The sequence below is a fragment of the Procambarus clarkii genome, chromosome 47 (assembly GCF_040958095.1).
Source record: "Procambarus clarkii isolate CNS0578487 chromosome 47, FALCON_Pclarkii_2.0, whole genome shotgun sequence".
NCBI lineage: Eukaryota > Metazoa > Arthropoda > Malacostraca > Decapoda > Cambaridae > Procambarus > Procambarus clarkii.
The window spans coordinates 24,300,241-24,319,556 of record NC_091196.1 but is presented as its reverse complement, the minus strand read 5'-3'; the positions used below and the strand labels follow the sequence as shown (position 1 = coordinate 24,319,556).

At 38.1% G+C, this 19,316-nt stretch overlaps 2 protein-coding genes across 8 annotated transcripts in view; both read right to left on the bottom strand.

Moving 5' to 3' along the window:
- The window catches only part of HnRNP-K (Heterogeneous nuclear ribonucleoprotein K), a 182,474-nt gene extending 175,994 nt beyond the window's left edge, over positions 1–6,480 (bottom strand). The window contains exons 1-2 of one of the 5 annotated variants that reach the window (XM_045749900.2): positions 6,366–6,480; positions 902–936 (exon numbers count right to left, since the gene is read on the bottom strand). The gene's annotated coding sequence lies outside the window, so the exon portion shown is untranslated. Of the gene's footprint in view, positions 1–901; positions 937–5,957; positions 6,069–6,365 lie in introns of those variants that run through there. The other 4 variants (XM_045749895.2, XM_045749899.2, XM_045749894.2 and 1 more) reach the window with 4 other exon arrangements.
- A 3,428-nt stretch (positions 6,481–9,908) lies between these two features.
- Positions 9,909–16,732, bottom strand: Ogg1 (8-oxoguanine DNA glycosylase). 3 transcript variants are annotated; one of them, XM_045749902.2, is made up of 6 exons: positions 16,478–16,732; positions 15,260–15,751; positions 14,777–14,926; positions 12,619–12,751; positions 10,508–10,702; positions 9,909–10,108 (listed from the first exon to the last, which is right to left on the bottom strand). In XM_045749902.2, exons 1-6 carry the CDS (start codon positions 16,564–16,566, stop codon positions 10,025–10,027), a joined length of 1,143 nt encoding a protein of 380 aa, XP_045605858.2. In that variant the 5' UTR covers positions 16,567–16,732; the 3' UTR covers positions 9,909–10,024. The 3 variants fall into 3 exon arrangements, with proteins under 3 accessions (XP_045605858.2, XP_069158245.1, XP_069158244.1); XM_069302144.1 differs by having other exon boundaries at positions 16,376–16,478; XM_069302143.1 differs by lacking the exon at positions 16,478–16,732 and adding an exon at positions 16,352–16,465.
- Between the last annotated feature and the right edge of the window lie 2,584 nt (positions 16,733–19,316).

The window sequence follows — 19,316 nt, the reverse complement described above, 5'->3', positions numbered from 1 at the left end:
ATCAAGAGGAAAACATTTTACTCAGCAAGGTTATGACCCAAACCATTAGTGAAAACATCAAGGAGCAGACAAACTACTAGTCACCCCGTACCACTTATAGTCCAAAACGAAAGTTAAAGCAATCACTAAGGTGCGACATAACTACAGTAAATGCACACTGTTCAAGTAGCAAAATCTCTGAAGGTAAACAACAGATGTTCTTCAAAGGCAAATACTGTATCACACTGTCCTATTCTGTAAAAATTGCATTGCCACAAACAAAATGCACCCACGTGCCCTTCAACAGAACTACAGTACCACCACATCCTCGAGTTCAAAAGCAAAATACTGCACAGTACGAGGCACATCATCCTTACGCAACTTTCATCAAACCAAGAAACATTTTTAGTGTTGTTTCAATATATCAGAGATAATGAATATTCATATACCATGTAGTCTTTCTTCCGACAGCCTTTAATAAAAGCACATCAAAATAGTACGCAAAACATTTACAAAAATAACAAAGCAAACAATTTGTAATCCTCTAGAGGTCTACACAAATTTCCAGACAGGGTAAATTTATCGATTGTTTATAATACCTTTAGCACCCCTAGATCTAATTTAGGAATGGATCTTCTGCCCCAAAATACTGCAATTCTAAATACAGGTGGAAAAAAATCCTCAGAAAAATAGAGGAATCTTTGACAAGCCGCCAGCTTCTTATCCCCATAGAAAAATAAATGGTGGCCATCTGGTAAATTCTGTTAAAATTCAAATTAGATCTATGCCTAGTATATCTGACAACACCCTCTACTATTATTTTCAGATGCTACTTCAAATTGGACTGAAGTTAATACACAATCACTGTACAGTAAGTATTAATTAAAAACGTGCTTAAAAAATTATACCATTTGTACATTACCTTGATTGGTCCCTAATGAAGAAATTTATTGGTCTCTGAAAAACAAAAAAATAAAGTTAACATTTGAATATCATATCCCACTATGTAGCAACATTTATATTTATTATTAATGTTGATAATTTCTATAATGTATGAAATGTAGAGTATATATGCAGCATAAACTGCATACATATAGTATATATGTAGTAGTAGGCATCCATCAGTCTCAGGAGACTATGGAGTTGCACTCTGGTTGTCGATCTGGAGTGGCCTCTCCAGGGCGCAAAGCCAGCCATGAAGAGGGCTGGCTTCCAAGCCCCGCACCTACGGGTTCCAGATGGAGATAGTCACAGCCCCCTTTCACCCGAGGCTGGCATACTTCAAGACCAAGTAGAAGGGAGTAATAATTATTAATTATATTATTATAATAAATTATTGTTGTAACTAATAATTATTACTTCCTTCTGCTTCGTCTTGAAAGAAGCCGGCCTCGAGTGTAATGGGGCCGTGACGATCTCAATCTGGAACCCATAGGTGCGGGGCTCAGAAGTTCACCTCAGGGGGCTCGTTTGACCCAATGTCTCTTTCAGGAGGCTGGGGGGAACTGCCTTTTCCCTTCAATGCCTCTGCACTGGAAGTCTACAGCTACACCAGCCCAGACGAGTCATCAGTCCTGCCACCTCTGTACCCCCCAGGGCCTGACACGACTCAAGCCGGGCACCTCTACACCTTGCAGGTGTATATCGGTAGTATACACCTGCAAGGAATTTAATTGCGAACACATTGATACCAAAACAAACGACGTAGCACGAGAATTAAGGCGAGAAAACTAAAATGAGTACACACATTTAGTGTAGCCGAGCGCTCGCCTCCACTGCCAGGCGTACTTCGTGCATTCGCGCAGAGCACACGCCCGGGACGCAATACAGTGGTACCTCGGAATGCGAGTGTCCCTGTATGAGAGTTTTTCGGAAGACGAGCAGGATTTACTCCAAAAATATGTCTCGGAAGGCGAGGGTTACCTCGGGACGCGAGTTTGTTGATACGTGTACAGGCCGACTGGCGCGTGGTGGCATGGCGATCGCGCCTCAGTTTACCAGTGTCTCGTGTCCAGTGTCTCGTGTCCCACCTGAATTCTTCACAAGGATTTACAGTTTTTTATCGGTTTTTTGGCCATTTGAGCATAAAAGTTGTCATTATATATCTTGCCATGGGTCTCAAGAAAGCCATTGGTAAGGTTCAACCTAAGAAAATAGCCGAGTAGAGGCAGTAGAGGATGTCCCTTGATTAAGAAAATGTGTGAAGTATGGGAAGAACTGCAAAGTTTTGTTGAAAAAACTCACCCAGATAAAGCTATAGCAGGCCGTTGCATTGACCTTTTAAATGATAATGTGATGTCTTACTACAGACAAGTGTTAAAATGTAGGGAAAAACAAGTGTCATTAGACAAATTCTTAGTAAAACAAGCAAGTCCTAGTGGTATGCAGGCAAAATGTGCCAGAGTGTGCATACCAGTGAAGTCCTCACTGCCTGATGTGATAATGGAAGGGGACTCCCCTTCCAAACAGTAACTCCTCTCTTCCTCCCTCCTCCTCCTCACCATCTTCCATACGCCTACAGCATTCAACAGCAAGGCAAGTAATAACTTTAACATGGTTTTGTAGGTTTATTTAGATGAATTAGGTATAAAAATTTAGTTTGATGTGGGGTTTTTGGGGTAGTCAGGAACGGATTAATTCATTTCCCTTTATTTCTTATGGGGAAATTAGCTTCGGAATGCGAGTTTTCGGAATACGAGGCGTCTCCAGGAACCAATTAAACTCTTAAACTGAGGTATGCCTGTACTGTTAATTTAATTTAACGTGTTTCCACCAGTCACTTACACACTGCAAGGCCAATAGCATTTTTTTTTTTTTTTTGTGCGAGGGAGAGCCATACCATCTTTGTTCAGTATAGCTGCGATACCACAACCCATCACAAATCCTAGACCAAAAATCAGATAGCAAAAGTGGAAATCTAGCGACTTTTTGGAACTCCTTGGTGGATGGAACAATGGTGTTTATGTGCACCAAGGTGAGGTATGTCCGACTCCACATGTACTCAGAACCAACGAGTATTGCCAGGATATTGACAGCAGACCGTCCTCACGAGTGTTCCTGTCACCAAACCGATGTACTAAATTGATTGAACCTAACCTAACCAAGGGCCCATGAATAGAAAACAGAACTCCATGCAAATTTTACGAGCTACTGTGATTTTTAGTAGCTCAGCTTTTGGCATTGGGGGAGTTGTACGTCAAAATGCAATGTACTATTCGAGTGGACGGGTTGCTGGTAGAGTCAATCTGCAATTGGGCTTGTGTGAATAAGTGAAACAGGCGAGGAGCAGTTCAAGTGCCAGTCACAACATATTATCATAGTTTAGGCAAAAAGGGGTAGCAATGTGAATTTTATTAGATTCTGTTCAATGGTATTGTAGCATTTGATAGATGAAGATTCTATTTATGCCAACTTCTAATCTTTTACTCTCCTTTAATGACGAGATTAACATGCTTTAAGTTCACGATGTGTTGCTCCTAGTTAGTGCGAGACAAGCATTATCAGTGTTATAACTATAAGGATTGGCAAATTTGTATTTATCTAAATTGCATCAAAGTTCCTGGATATATCACCCAGATAGTGTACAAATTTCCTCGCAACTACTGAACAGAATAATATAGACCCCTGCTGTGGTGATGGTGATAAGTTTTCCCATTGATTTTTGTGGATGTTTGGTGTACTACCCATAATTTGTAATTATTGCAGTTTTACAAAATTATTTGCGAGACAATTTTGTAACAAGAAAATATTATTTGGGTATTATTTTGTTGGATGGTAGCATATTACATACCTGTTTGCTCTATATTCCCTAATACTGTACAAGAATTGTTTCCTATGGGCATTTCTATATTAGAGATTACAGAAAGACTAAAGATCAATTAGTAACACTAACTTCTAATGCTATGATATACATTATACAGTCAAAAATTTGATATTTTTTCTTTATTTCCCAACTCCACATCAAATATCAAAATGATCTTGTGTTAGCCCAAGTGGGTATGAAGAATGAGGATTAAGATATTGAGTGAAAGTATTTTATTAAACCAACTAACCCCACATAATCTGTCCTAGTAGATCACAAAGTTCGTCACATGCTCTGGCATGTATAATGTGCACAAAGCTGAAGTGTCAATTATGTTCCATTTCTCATTTATATAATGTTTCCTTAATTGAAGTTAGTAACTACAAAACCTTTACGGTATTATTAAATGTAGTACTAAAACATTTATGATTTACTTTAGTTAATTTCAGCAAGTTTTAGTCGAGAAGCAAATGTGTGATGCAACAAGTGTGATGTAATGTTTTGTTTTTGTTAAGAGAAAGTTATTAGGATGGAATGTTTGATAAGGTTTTAAGAACAGGGCAAGACATTTATGCCTGCCTCCTTACACCTTATGCCTATCTTTACCTGGCATCAAACTGGTACCAAAGTTACCAGACTGGTTAATTACATCCTGAAAATGGTCCACCACTACCTAAGAGGGATCTTAATATGCCTAACAAGACATGATTTACAATTACTGGAACAAACTGCCCGGGTCATTTACCCTCACTGTCTATTTTGGTTTATAATCCACTTTATTGCACAAGACTTTCTTACCAAGTGCACAGTGTACAGTACACTCACATGATTAGTGACACTACTCAATAAATTTGCCCTCTAGAGTAAAATTTAATTATTAGCACATGCTATCATGGTCCCAAAACCAACATAAGTGCCATACATGGCACCCCCAGAATTTCTGGGCTAGGGGAAAATTAAGGCCTTGTGGCTTCACATCAATCAGCAGAAGCAGGGCAATCTTACTCTGTCAGTACAAAAAATACAGCAATGTCCCCCAGTGACTGCCACCCGAGCACCCACAACTTAAGGGCACACAAGGAGCCCACTAAGGCTCGATGACCCCCAGCACTACTTCCTTCTAACCCCAGGTATTACATAGTGTATGCATCATAAATCCAGGAGGCAGGGGGGGGGGGGGGGGTTTAGAAAGATATGCATCTATCACGAGATGTTTCTTTGCAAACCACGGAGTCGAACAACCAAATTGCTATTGGAATATTACACCGAGAAGTGTATCACTTAACATTAATGCTCTCTACAAGGAGGAACAAAAATGTGGCCAATAGAGATTTTAAACTGTGCTGTGCTAAGCCTGGGTAAACCTACAAGGGATAATGTTAATGTATTTTTAATTTTTTGTTTGCTGCACTAGGGTGCATGATTAGTAAACTGAACTGTATGTAACCAGCTCATCACATGAAAATTACAGAGACTTGTGGTGCAGTTCAACAAATTGTGCTATAAGAGACCATTGATATACAAGAAACTAACTTGCTTAGCTATATTAATTCTGGGGTTAAGTTCCCGACTCATGTTTGTGTAACTTTTTCCACTACTGCCCACAGAATGGGCACAGAGTACATAAAAAAAAAAACTCTAGGCTGGGATTTAATACAAATTTCAGGCACAGCTTAAGTACAGTTTTTACACAAAAAAGGTATGTTATAAAAAAATCCAACCACTTAAATTATGTATAAATAAATATCGAGTCATTTATTCCGGCGAGTCATGACGGCCAAGACCCAAGTAATGGCCACGTCACATGGCCCGTCACCAATGGCTTCCCCGTGACATGCAGCCAAGCACAGTGTCCACCTGCCACCGCCGTGCCATGCATTTAGCCCGCCGTGCCATGCCCACGTGCTCAGCCATGCCCAGAACACGGCCAGGGCACCAGCACCCGAGCAAGTTACGCTGTAGGATACAAGTATCCAGCAGCGGGAGGGAGCGCGAGGACTGGGGCAGCGAGGGCGGCCACAGCATTACTTCCTCATATCTGCCTCATAACCCGGTCCCCCGGGCCTCACAGCGGCATGACACCGAGCGCGGGAGTCCGGTGCAAGTGTGGCCGGTGCGAGGAGGGAGGTGGGAGGCGCCTGGGGTGCCAAAAGAGGACAAAACCTGGCCCACTCACCTAGTGTGGACCAGCAAAACACGAATCCCCGCCTCAACACATAACAACAAACATGGCCGCCGTGCGCACCGCCCTACGCACCGCCCCGGACCCGCGCCCTTACACACACCTCTAAACTATAACACATACACCCATTTTACCCTCATCTCTGACGCCCTCCCGTTGGCCCTCATTTTATATTTCGTGAGAGAACCTGATTTCCACGAATACCTAACCGTGTGGGAGCAAAGATTGTCGATTATCGATTTTTCTTGATCATGTGCGCAGTGCCGGCAACCACCTGCGCCGGCCCCGGCCGCCCGCCACACTCAAACCTCTCACTTCTCGCCAACACACATCTCTACTCCATCTTTCTTAACCTGTCTGTCACTGTCGTCTTGTTACACTTGTAATAGGGGGCACAATTACCTGTGGCGGGGAGCGGGGTGAGGGTGGAGCAGCACACAAGAGCAGGAGGGACACTGGCGCCTCAACACTGCCACACTCACATATACTCTACCTCACCCCGACCTCTCTCCTTAACGCCTCGCCTCCACCCGCCCGCAACACAAGCCTTCATTACAAAAACAATTATTTGACTATTTTCCTAGTATTTGGAAGAGTGAAACTAGTAATTTGGGAAAGTAGACTATTTACTTGTGTGTTAAAGTAGTTTAGCTGCGTTGCATTGGGTCGTTTAAGCGCTCACGTTAAGCATTCCCAGCTCGCGCCTAACGTGGCGCTCTAGTTTATAATACGAGGTTTATATATTTCTCACCCCTGGCATCTTTATTACGACCATATTACCCACTTACTCTTCATATCATTTTAATGATTATTAGTGTTACAATTAGTCATTATCATATCATTCGTCATGTCCTTAAACAGTTGTTATCAGTCGTTACATTAACTAGGTCGTTACATTAATTATCAGCGGTCGCCAATTACTATTAACCAGTTACAGCCCCGCTCCTGTGCCAGGTAAGTTTACTACGGGCTCACCATAGCCCGTGCTACTTGGAACTTTTTGTTCCCAGTAGCTGAATCTATAATAACAGCAATACTATTAACTCAGTTATCCTATATTGTGGTCGTCATTAACTATTATCATTTCTTCACAGTTGATTTACTTACCATGTGTTGATTTCTGGGCTTTATGTCCCCCATTAAATGAGGCAAGTAATACAGCTATTTCACTTCATTCAATATATAAAGAGGTATAAATGTTAAGTGAATAAACTTCTATTTTCTCTCACTTTGGCACTCTTTCTTTGTATTGTATTCTAACAACTACTAATACTATCAACGCTATGTCAAGACACCTATATAGCTAACTCTACATTTCTGGATGGATCAATTACAAACTTGAGGCATCCTTATTGATTCACAAATGTGTGAATCAAGGTGATATAAGTCTATGGGATGGGGTTGTAGCGAGTACAAACTAGTACAGTTGGCTTTGTTCTTTACTCGCAATCGAGGATCCGATTCCATTTCCGGACAGGACAAATGGCTGGGGATGTTTCCTTTCACCTTCTGCCTCTATTTACGTATCAGTAAATAGATACCCTGGAGTTAGGCAACTGATGTTAGGTTGTATCCTGGGAAGGATCATTAGATCGACCTTATGAGGACCGACCTCACATATGCACAGGCTTTCTGTCCCCTGACGAAACTAAATATCATTATTATTAAAGGTCAGCTGACTGCAGGGTCAGCTTGAGGACCCCAGGGCAAAACAGCACTACAAATCAGACATGACAGGGCTGATCTCACCGAAACTTAAAATTTACTTGGAAAATTTTAGGTACTGAACAATTTGGAGTGTGTTGATGCACATTTCTTCAAAAGGTCAGGCGTAACGCTAATAATTAGCAAACAGTTTCAAGCTCAACAGCCACAATGTAGGACTGAGAACAGGAGATGCTTTTTCATCCACAAGAGTTATAAGACCATGGAACCGCCTATCCGCCGAGCCGTAAATGCCAATAAACTGTTGAACTGAATCTAGCTTGAAAAAATCTTCAGGGCAAATGGGGGTACCTTTGACAAGCCACAGGCTTCCAGTCCTCGTCGAGACCATTAGTGTGTTAGCGTTCCTCAGGTAAATTGTCTATCTTGTTAGTCCTGCTCAGCTGCTGCCCTGGAGCATTATTCTCATTTACAGACTTTTTAGATTTGTAATTTCTATTACTGTCTATCAGTCCATGCTATTTTTATTTACTTTTACAATTTTCCACTATAAGCTTTCTCATTTATTTGTGAATACGGCACCAAGATGTGACTAATAACATTTATAAGGTGCTTCATGACTCGTGAACAAAAATAATGTTGTGCAAAAGTCTCAACATATATTTCAGCTGCAGTATATCTCATGATATCCCCCCCCCTCACCAGTATATCTCATGATATACTGGGGATTCATGATATATTTTGGGGGGACCTTTGACAAGCCCCTAGCTTCCTGTCCTCGTCGAGGCCACTAGTATTAGTGGCCCTCGGGTAAATTCACCTAAATTAAATTAAATTATGATCTAGCATGATGACAAGAAAAATGGTGTACAAGAAGTTGGCCACTATGGCTGGAAGGTCAAGTGTTAAGACTAACCATAATGCAGATAAAACTCCCCAACAACCTTGACTGGCTCTGCTGCTGGACTTGTGCTGTATACTAAGAATGCAATTACTGTACTGCAACACACATTCCACTAAAACTTTTAATTGAACCTCGTTGAGAATAGTCCTGTGTATTTAACTTTGGTTTGTACTTTTTACTCTTGTTTCAGGTTAAAGTATGCTTCTCGGCAGCCTTAGAATTTTGGAAGTGTTGGAATGAGGGGGATGTTTTAACCAGTTCAATTAGACTCCCAACTCTACCCACTTTGTTCTATTTTGGGAAAGAATTAAATTAGCTCAACGTGTACAACAAAAACAATTATGAACTGGCACAGGAGTTTTCGACAACCACTTTGACTGGATGGTAGAGCGGCGGTCTCACTTGCAGGTTGATGTTCAATTCACATCAATCCAAATGGTTGGGCACTATTCCTTTCATACTGTGTGTCCTATCCCAAATCTTTAGCCTCAAATCCCTTCCAAGAGCTATATAGTCATAATGGCATAGTGCTTAATTTTGATAATTACATTACCTGGCACAGGAGTTGACCCATTACCTTTCACAGGAGTTGACCCATTACCTGGCACAGGAGTTGACCCATTACCTGGCACAGGAGTTGACCCATTACCTGGCACAGGAGTTGACCCATTACCTGGCACAGGAGTTGACCCATTACCTGGCACAGGAGTTGACCCATTACCTGGCACAGGAGTTGACCAGTGTAGAAAAAACTGAAGAAAATGTATTTGTGAAGATGCCCCAAAGTTGTGATAGTCTAAAAGACTGACCAACTGAATGCACTCAAGACATTACATGCTAAATGTTATCAGTATGTACTCTCTTGCTTGAAGATTCAGGTTTGGGCAGTTTCCAGTTCTGATTAATAATTACTCAATCGCTAAAATTTATGAACAAACTATAAATTAACTATGGTTAATAACCTACTAAAGAATATGCAAGATTTGCTGCCGTTGGATATACAGTACTGTTTATGACTTGTAAAAAAAATTAGTGCCAACAACATAATAATAATAATGGTTAAATTGTACAATACCAGAACAGTACTGTCTTTAGTGATACAGTAAATTATGCAAGTGCCACACTTGAAGAATGTGTGGCACTCCCAAACATATGTGACTCTGAAAAAAAATTAATTTAAAATTTAATTATTCTTGCCTTCCCCTTTTCCCCCCTAACTTCCACCTGAAACTCCAAATATTTTGTCAGACTTACTTTTTGGCATTTAAAATACAGAACTTTCTTAGGGTGTAGGTATGAGACTAGTTAGCATATATGACAAATTATATGCTTACTGGGTTAGAGGATAATTACAGTATATGGTTACATACAAAGAATTGTTAAAAAATATTTAATTTATTGCAATAGCACAGTTTACATGTTTAGACAATTTCATAAAAAATACAAAAAGGTTTTCAACACCAGTAGATTTGGACATAAATATCAGCGATGATCATCTTGAAGTGCGGACATTTTTTTTAACTTTCTTCTCAGTCTTCAGTGTCTCAAACTTCTTCAGATCGGCACTAAATAAAACCTGAGTGAAAACAGGGAAATAAAATTTAATTGGGATAGATTCCAGATAGAATATTTAGAACCTTCCAAGCTGTTGACTCTACAGTACCTACGTTTTGCAAATACTGCATTAGCTTCAACAATGTATACAAGTTTATTTTTATATATTCCATTGAATGTATTTTATCATCTTCAACTGTCATTTAAATTTGGGTAAATTATAACCACTAATGCAGAATTACTTTTTACCAAATAATAAAACCATTCAACAAAACCACATTTTGTCTGCAAATCTTTGTCATCAAAATTTTATGATTTTTTTAATAGATGTCCAGTTACATAATACTAAGCAAAAGACATCTATAGCCAGAAGAGCTCAAACAATATATATTATATTCAACAATTTCATAATTCGCCTTACTGAATGAGCCCAACCAGCATATTCTCCAAATACACTGCGAAAATGATCAGCAATCTCTCGGTAAACTTTATCAGTAACAGTTTTGCAAGTGCGTAGATGTGGGAGATAGTCTCGAGCAGCTATCTGAAACACGTGTGTGTCCACAGGAATGGCATTCAAGTGACCCATGGACATAAGGCAGATGCAGTCACTCACCTGCAAAACATAAAAGCAACTCATATTCTACATATTTTTCTTCAGAGGATTATATATTGTTCAAGACACTAGAAGATCAAGCAACACATGATGAGAACAGGGAAAGATACTAAAGCCTGTTTATCTGATATGTTCAGAAGAGGTAATATTTTGAAAGGCTAGTTGTACTAAATATTACATTAAAATACAATGGTGTGTAATGAGTAAAGTGCTTAATAATTATTGGGGTCCAGTAACTGCTTGGTAATATGGCACATCATGCTTTTTAGTAGATTTAAACCCCTTCCCTGCTAAAGGTGATCATAGTCGCCCTATGAAAACCAGGTCTAAGATGAGATAATTGACCCTAGTCTATGTGCCTAGAAAAACATTTTCATATCATATCATATAATATTTGACCAGGTCCTTGATATTGTGCATCTGTAATCTTTTGCTTTGACATTCACAGCTTAAATGACCACGAAGCAAGATCATGCAGATGATAGTCCTTTAAAATGGAGAAAGCAAATTTGCCAATCAGAGATAGGTGTACAGATGTTACTTCTGTTGTACCCCTCTACAGGCTGAGCAGCTACGAGTCACCACAGACACAACAGTATTGGTCTTGAAGCATCTCTCAAATATCATAAAAGTTTATTTCCCAAACTTAAATTAATAATTGATCACTCGACAACAATTTCCATTAAATGAGCGTATTACTAATATTTCACAAAGTACTCGTGGCAAGGGGTCAAAAGGGCATTTTGTATTATCTCCACTTGTCCCTTGATGAAAGATATCTTGCAGAAACTGTGCAAAAAAGACAAAATTTAAACAAAAATAAACATTAGGAATCTGCAGGTGGAGTAGCAAATAGCAAGAGAGAATATGTGTAGGGGAGGAGTCTCAATGAGAGGTGAAATGTGATAGTTCTGCACAGACTATCCTCATACTGTACTCTGCACAGACTATCCTCATACTGTACTCTGCACAGACTATCCTCATACTGTACTCTGCACAGACTATCCTCATACTGTACTCTGCACAGACTATCCTCATACTGTACTCTGCACAGACTATCCTCATACTGTACTCTGCACAGACTATCCTCATACTGTACTCTGCACAGACTATCCTCATACTGTACTCTGCACAGACTATCCTCATACTGTACTCTGCACAGACTATCCTCATACTGCACTCTGCACAGACTATCCTCATACTGCACTCTGCACAGACTATCCTCATACTGTACTCTGCACAGACTATCCTCATACTGTACTCTGCACAGACTATCCTCATACTGTACTCTGCACAGACTATCCTCATACTGTACTCTGCACAGACTATCCTCATACTGTACTCTGCACAGACTATCCTCATACTGTACTCTGCACAGACTGTCCTCATACTGTACTCTGCACAGACTATCCTCATACTGTACTCTGCACAGACTATCCTCATACTGTACTCTGCACAGACTATCCTCATACTGTACTCTGCACAGACTATCCTCATACTGTACACAAAACTAGCATAAAGAGGTAAATACTTTATGTAAACCAACAAATTCTTGAAACATGCATCAATTCTTATTCAAGATAAATTATGATTTATGAATAAAATAATAGTGGAAAATAAAGTACAAAACTCAGTAATTTAAACTCTTAAGTTTAAAATGTAAAATTACATACAGGATAGTAAAAAGTGAATGAAATTGGCTATAAAATAACCTATCCCAAGGCTTTTCTGCCTGGTTAACTATTTCCCTGAGGAATTCTTCAGGAACACAATGTATAAGACATAGATTACTTAAATCTGTATCAATCACACAAAATTAAACTCATACAATATACATTATTGCAATCTATTATAACATATATACTGTAGTACAATAGTTTCATTGCATAAATTGAGCCTCTTAAGATTTATCTTACTTTGGCACCAATGCCATGGAGATGCATCAACTCTTTGTGGCACTCCTGATAGGGAAGTGACTTCAGGGAGTGAAGCCATGCATCACCACCTTTCTTCATTATCATTTGTGCCGACTTGTGGATAAACTTGGCTCTGGAAACAATACCAGTGTTCTTGAAGATAAATTTTATTCAAACCAAGAACACATATGGTGATAAACAATTACAGTTTTTACAATTTTCTGCAAGAAAGATTAATATTTACCACTTTAATCTTTGTATGTATATGCATGTTTAACAAAATAAATATAAACTAAGAATATAAAAAATGACTGATACGTATAGGTGTGCAGCACATGCATAACTAAAGATCAAAATAACATACTATATCAATATCATAATTTTCTAATGTAAATACTGTATACAGTGTGTGTGTGTGTGTGTGTGTGTGTATATATATATATATATATATATATATATATATATATATATATATATATATATATATATATATATATATATATATATATATATATATATATATATATATATATATATATATATATATATATATATATATATATATATATATATATATATATATATATATATATATATATATATATATATATATATATATATATATATATATATATATATATATATATATATATATATATATATATATATATATATATATATATATATATATATATATATATATATATATATATATATATATATATATATATATATATATATATATATATATATATATATATATATATATATATATATATATATATATATATATATATATATATATATATATATATATATATATATATATATATATATATATATATATATATATATATATATATATATATATATATATATATATATATATATATATATATATATATATATATATATACACATATATATATATATACACATATATATATATATACACATATATATATATATACACAGTATTTATTCCGCATAAAATGATCGGTGTTTTGTGATCGTCAATTGTATATACAGTATAGATATATATAATTGTATACAGTAAATACTGTATATATAAATAATGAAATTGTGCAACAAAAAAACATGCTTTGAGTCACATAAATGGCACTACTCTGAGCAGATCATGCAGCCACTTCCTAATGCCAGATCTGGTGGACAGGATGATCCTGCTAAGGAACCACACAGAACTTTTCCAGTAAACCCTGTAGAGTTATAGTCACTGGAGGACAGTCAGTCTAGCTCAAAATGACTGACTGCATTTCATTCATAAACTTAAATTCTGAACCCCTCCTTTGACATCACAAATTACCATCAAGAAAGCACTCTGGATAATTACCAGTTGGTCTGCTTGGATATCTACAGGAACTACAATGAAGCAGCAACACCACACACACACTATTTCCATATCCACACTACTTATTACCTGCCCAAAACGCTGCACGTACTAGTGGCTTTACAAGATTGTAAATATTATACTATGTATTCTCACAAACCCAATGTACCTTCTTGTATATAAATAAATAAATAAATAAATAAATAAATAAATAAATATCAACTGAAATACAGTATTTGTGCCAAAGAATCACTATTAAACAAGGAACAACAAGGGTTAGAGCAAGAGCAGAAAAAGGGTCCACTGAAAAAGATGCTTTTCACCTTTTACAGTGGCTCACAGAGTCATCTTGTAACCCCTGAATCGATAGCAATAACACTATTGCAACTATTCCTACCTATCCTTTTCTTTTCTGTGCTTATTGGTGGCAATTTCTTAGCCTAGGATTCAGGTAGAATGCAAAGTGAAAGGATTCCTTGAAGCCAAATTACACCTAGAAAGACTGAGTTTGATTTAAATATGTTTTGTCTGCATTGTGGACTATGTATTCTTCAATATTTCCCCAAGATCTGTATGACCCGGCAGGAACAATGTGCAATGTCACCTTGCACTTATTGTGCTGACCAGATCCTAATCAGGGATCTGTATGATTTTGCCTTTAAGAAGTAACTGAGTGCACTGCTCAGAAATGTTTATTTTCATGTATAATACACAGATTTTTGGCAGAAAGTGACTGATGATCAGCATCCTTACCCTAATGAAAATTATGATAATGAAATGAATAAGTTCTAAGAGCCTCAGCCTTATTACCTGTATCCAAACCCATGTTCTCTCAATTTTTCCTCCACTCCTGGAGCTGCCAAAGATGACACCCTAGGGAAGGAGTTCCAGGTGATGCCATCCACAGTAGCCAGAGGAGAGCCGTACAGTTGACACAACCTCTCAACCAGCAGAGTGATCCTAGAAGTATAATGAGACATTCAACCACAGAAATACTCTAGAAATACTCAGCCTTTAAAACTTAATACAAATTACTGTTTAACCAAACATTTCCCTAAAAGGTGAAAGTTTATTTATAAATGATGAACAAATGAGAGCTCTGAGGATTGCTTCAAAGAAGTCATTTACAAATACTGTACATTATTCAACATTTAACCAATAACTAAAAGTACTTAACTATTGATTTTATAATTTATTTTATTCCAAAAAAAAGAGCAATATGATGCAATTTCTGCAATATTTACAAGTCTTGAAAAATAAGTATTAAACCTAAAATTAAATCCAGCATGGTACCTCTGAATATTGTTATTTGATGAGCATATAAAAGAAAACACATTTTCAACTGGATCTTGATTCAATATTCGTATACCAGGAAACTCTGGGGAGACAGCAGCAAAATTACCATCGGCTTTGGACCATACAGAGTACAGTGTCTCCAGAGAGATGTCCAACTGGAAATAATTTCTTAACATTTTCTTCAGTTCTTCTTCACAATTATCACTTAAATTATCAACAATATTACTAGATGTTTTGGTACAATCTTTAACTTCTTTCTGTGCTGGTGAAAAATCTCCATTTGCAGAGTTTTCCCTTGTTGCAGCTTTGGTAACAGATACTCTCCGTTTCTTTTGGCTTGAAGATGCAGCCTTCAAAGCGTTATTGTGATTTTCAGAAACACCCTCAGAGGTGTGGGCTTGGAATGCAATGTGCGAGTCATCTTGAGAAAGCGTCCATACCTTATTTCCGATTATCCCACGCCACTTTCCAGGATTTGCTTCACGCCATCTGAAATTAATTAAATTAATATTGAGCAAAGCAGGTGTACTGTCATACATAATAACAAATAAAACTATATGTGGTTTAATCAGATAGGGGATACAAAACGATGATTGGTGGTAGGAGAGGATGATGGTTGAGGTGGACATGGTGGGGATATGTAAAAAAGTACAAAAATTAAAACACATTTAGATAGGAGAGATTTGGGGAGGCAGGAGGGAGAAAAACTGGGAGAGTTGGGAGAGATAACGGGGAAAGTGTGGAGGGACAGAAAGTAGCAAGGGGAGGGAATCAGAGATTTTGAAAGTAGTATTGATTATTTTTTTATGTCAAGATATAGGCCTACATCATCACTGTATGTCCCTTGTACAGTATATCATTGCTACTTACTTATCCCACTCTAAGGAAACAAAAATACTGCATTTTGTGTATAGAGTGAGAGTTGTGGGACATCAAAGGATTCCTCTGGGAATCTTTTTGGATTCTAGTGCTCATTTTCCCCCTCTTAAGAACTAGCCATGTGTTCCTCACATTTTGTAGAACTTAAAGGTGAACTGTCAATAACAGTCTGCTCTCTCCTGGATGTTCTGTACAACATTACATACATACTGTATAGGGAACTTAATCGGCAACCTTAAGAAGAACATAAGCACAAAGTAAGACTGGATGATGAACAATGTGGAGGTTGAGGGAGTGTGGTGGAGTGGCAGCAACAAGAGCAGTGTGGAGGGTCACCTGAAGGACTGTCCACACTGGAGGGTGATGTCGAGGCGCAGCTCACATGGTCTACACGCCACCTGGTACACCCTCGACGCACCAGACATTATAATATGCTGCTAGTTTCTTCTCTCCTGCTCCCTTATTAGACCAAAAGTTACGATAGTTGGTGATGGTGTGTGAGAGTGACGGGAGTGGCTGCTGGAGGGCCAGGGTGACCAGCAGACCCACCACCTCAGGGTTTCCAGATTCAAATTGCTAAAAGTAGCGAGCTGACGGTTTAAAAGTAGCGAGCTGACGGTTTAAAAGTAGCGAGCTGACGGTCTAAAAGTAGCGAGCTGACGGTCTAAAAGTAGCGAGCTGACGGTCTAAAAGTAGCGAGCTGACGGTCTAAAAGTAGCGACTGACGGTCTAAAAGTAGCGACTGACGGTCTAAAAGTAGCGAGCTGACGGTCTAAAAGTAGCGAGCTGACGGTCTAAAAGTAGCGAGCTGATGGTCTAAAAGTAGCGAATTTGTAATAAGAGTACCCCAATTTTTTGTTTAGTGACTGATAAGGGTTTCAAAGTAATCTATTACGATATATATAGAGTACATTAAACGATTTTAATTGTTTTATTAACATTATCTTTGCATATATATATTTAACCAATATGATAATAGGATAACTTACCAATATTTACTGTTTGAAGCTTAATGGGTGTGAAGTCCTTCCACGTCTTTACAGTTGAAGATTACCAAGATCTTGATCTGCATCCACAACGTCGTTCTTGTATATTGCAGACTCATATTTAAGCATTGACATGAGTGGTTCAAATGACGAGCAACAAGTTACATTTTCTTCAAGATATGTTTTGATTCTCAAGACTGATGTCATAAGCTCAAGTCCCATTCCCATTCAAGATTTCTCAGTTTAGTTTTCACAGACGTTGCTCTCGAAAATATCCGTTCAACCAGGGCATTACTGATTGGCAAGCTGTATATTTTCAACACAAACTCAGCGAGGTCAATCAGTATGGGATCAGCGTACATTGAAAATAGTTGTCTTGCAACATATTTATCACAAGAGGAAAAAGCTATTTGGTAATGAGTTGTTAGAGAACCCCACTGATCAAACGGCCGCTTTACACTTCCGCTCCTTGCCAACCATCGTCTTCCTGACAAAGGTATTAACTGTAAGGGATCTTCCCCATCATTTATCAATCTGTAAATTTCTAGATAACTTTCTCCCCTTATTGAAGATCTGTGGAACCAGGTGTAGCTTTTGGGATGAAGTATTATTAACAATTAAGGTTGGGAAATCTATTGCCCCTGGGGAGGATTACCTTGCCTTGCGGTTACTTTTTCTTTCAAAGGTTCCTAGGATCAACGTCCCCAGGGGCCGATCTCTGACCAGGGCTCTCCTGCGGTAAGTGGTCTAGTCAATCGGTTGGACTCGGCTGTGATTTGTACAGATTATATTATTAAAGCATAAATAATCATCATTGAGTTTCTTAATATTAATAGCCCAAAGTAGCCCAACTTGCGTTTAAGCTAGCCCAAAAAGTCGCAAGTAGCGAAAATAAAAATTTGGGAGCGTGGGGCTCTCAAAAGTAACCCAATTCGCTACTTGCAGCCCAATCTGGCAACCCTGTTTTGACTCTCTGCACCTATTTTCATTTTCAAATTACGACTTTTTATACCGAAAATATGCCAATTACTGAAAACGGCGATGGGTCATATTTTGCCCAAACCCCCCTGCAGTTTTCAAAAAATCTGAAATGTCCGAAATTTGACTCCTGAGCGTGATTTTTGAGCCGAATCCTGACTCTCTGCACCTATTTTCATTTTCAAATTACGACTTTTTATACCGAAAATATGCCAATTACTGAAAACGGCGATGGGTCATATTTTGCCCAAACCCCCTGCAGTTTTCAAAAAATCTGAAATGTCCGAAATTTGACTCCTGAGCGTGATTTTTGAGCCGAATCCTGACTCTGCACCTATTTTCATTTTCAAATTACGACTTTTTATACCGAAAATATGCTAATTACTGAAAATGGCGATGGGTCATATTTTGCCCAAACCCCCCTGCAGTTTTCAAAATATCTGAAATGTCGGAAATTTGACTCCTGAGCGTGTTTTTTGAGCCTAATTCTGACTCTCTGCACCTATTTTCATTTTCAAATTACGACTTTTTATACCGAAAATATGCCAATTATTGAAAACGGCGAGGGGTCATATTTTGCCCAAACCCCCCTGCAGTTTTCAAAAAATCTGAAATGTCCGAAATTTGACTCCTGAGCGTGATTTTTGAGCCGAATTCTGACTCTCTGCACCTATTTTCATTTTCAAATTACGACTTTTTATACCGAAAATATGCCGATTATTAAAAGCGGCGATGGGTCATATTTTGCCCAAACCCCCTGCAGTTTTCAAAATATCTGAAATGTCGGAAATTTGACTCTTGAGCGTGATTTTTGAGTCGAATTCTGACTCTCTGCACCTATTTTCATTTTCAAATTACGACTTTTTATACCGAAAATATGCCAATTACTGAAAACGGCGATGGGTCATATTTTTCCCAAACCCCCCTGCAGTTTTCAAAATATCTGAAATGTCGGAAATTTGACTCCTGAGCGTGATTTTTGAGCTTAATTCTGACTCTCTGCACCTATTTTCATTTTCAAATTACGACTTTTTATACCGAAAATATGTCAATTACTGAAAACGGCGAGGGGTCATATTTTGCCTAAACCCCCCCTGCAGTTTTCAAAATATCTGAAATGTCGGAAATTTGACTCCTGAGCGTGATTTTTTACTCGAATTCTGACTCTCTGTACCTATTTTCATTTTCAAATTGCGACTTTTTATACCGAA

Excerpts from the sequence above, each read along its gene's own strand:
- Ogg1 (XM_045749902.2), bottom strand. The coding sequence starts at position 16,566 with ATGTCTGGTGCGTCGAGGGTGTACCAGGTGGCGTGTAGACCATGTGAG. Across the intron at positions 15,752-16,477 it reads CAGTGTGGACAGTCCTTCAG|ATGGCGTGAAGCAAATCCTG; the intron begins GTGACCCTCCAC and ends AATTAATTTCAG. Across the intron at positions 10,109-10,507 it reads ATGCTGGTTGGGCTCATTCA|GTTTTATTTAGTGCCGATCT; the intron begins GTAAGGCGAATT and ends GTTTTCACTCAG.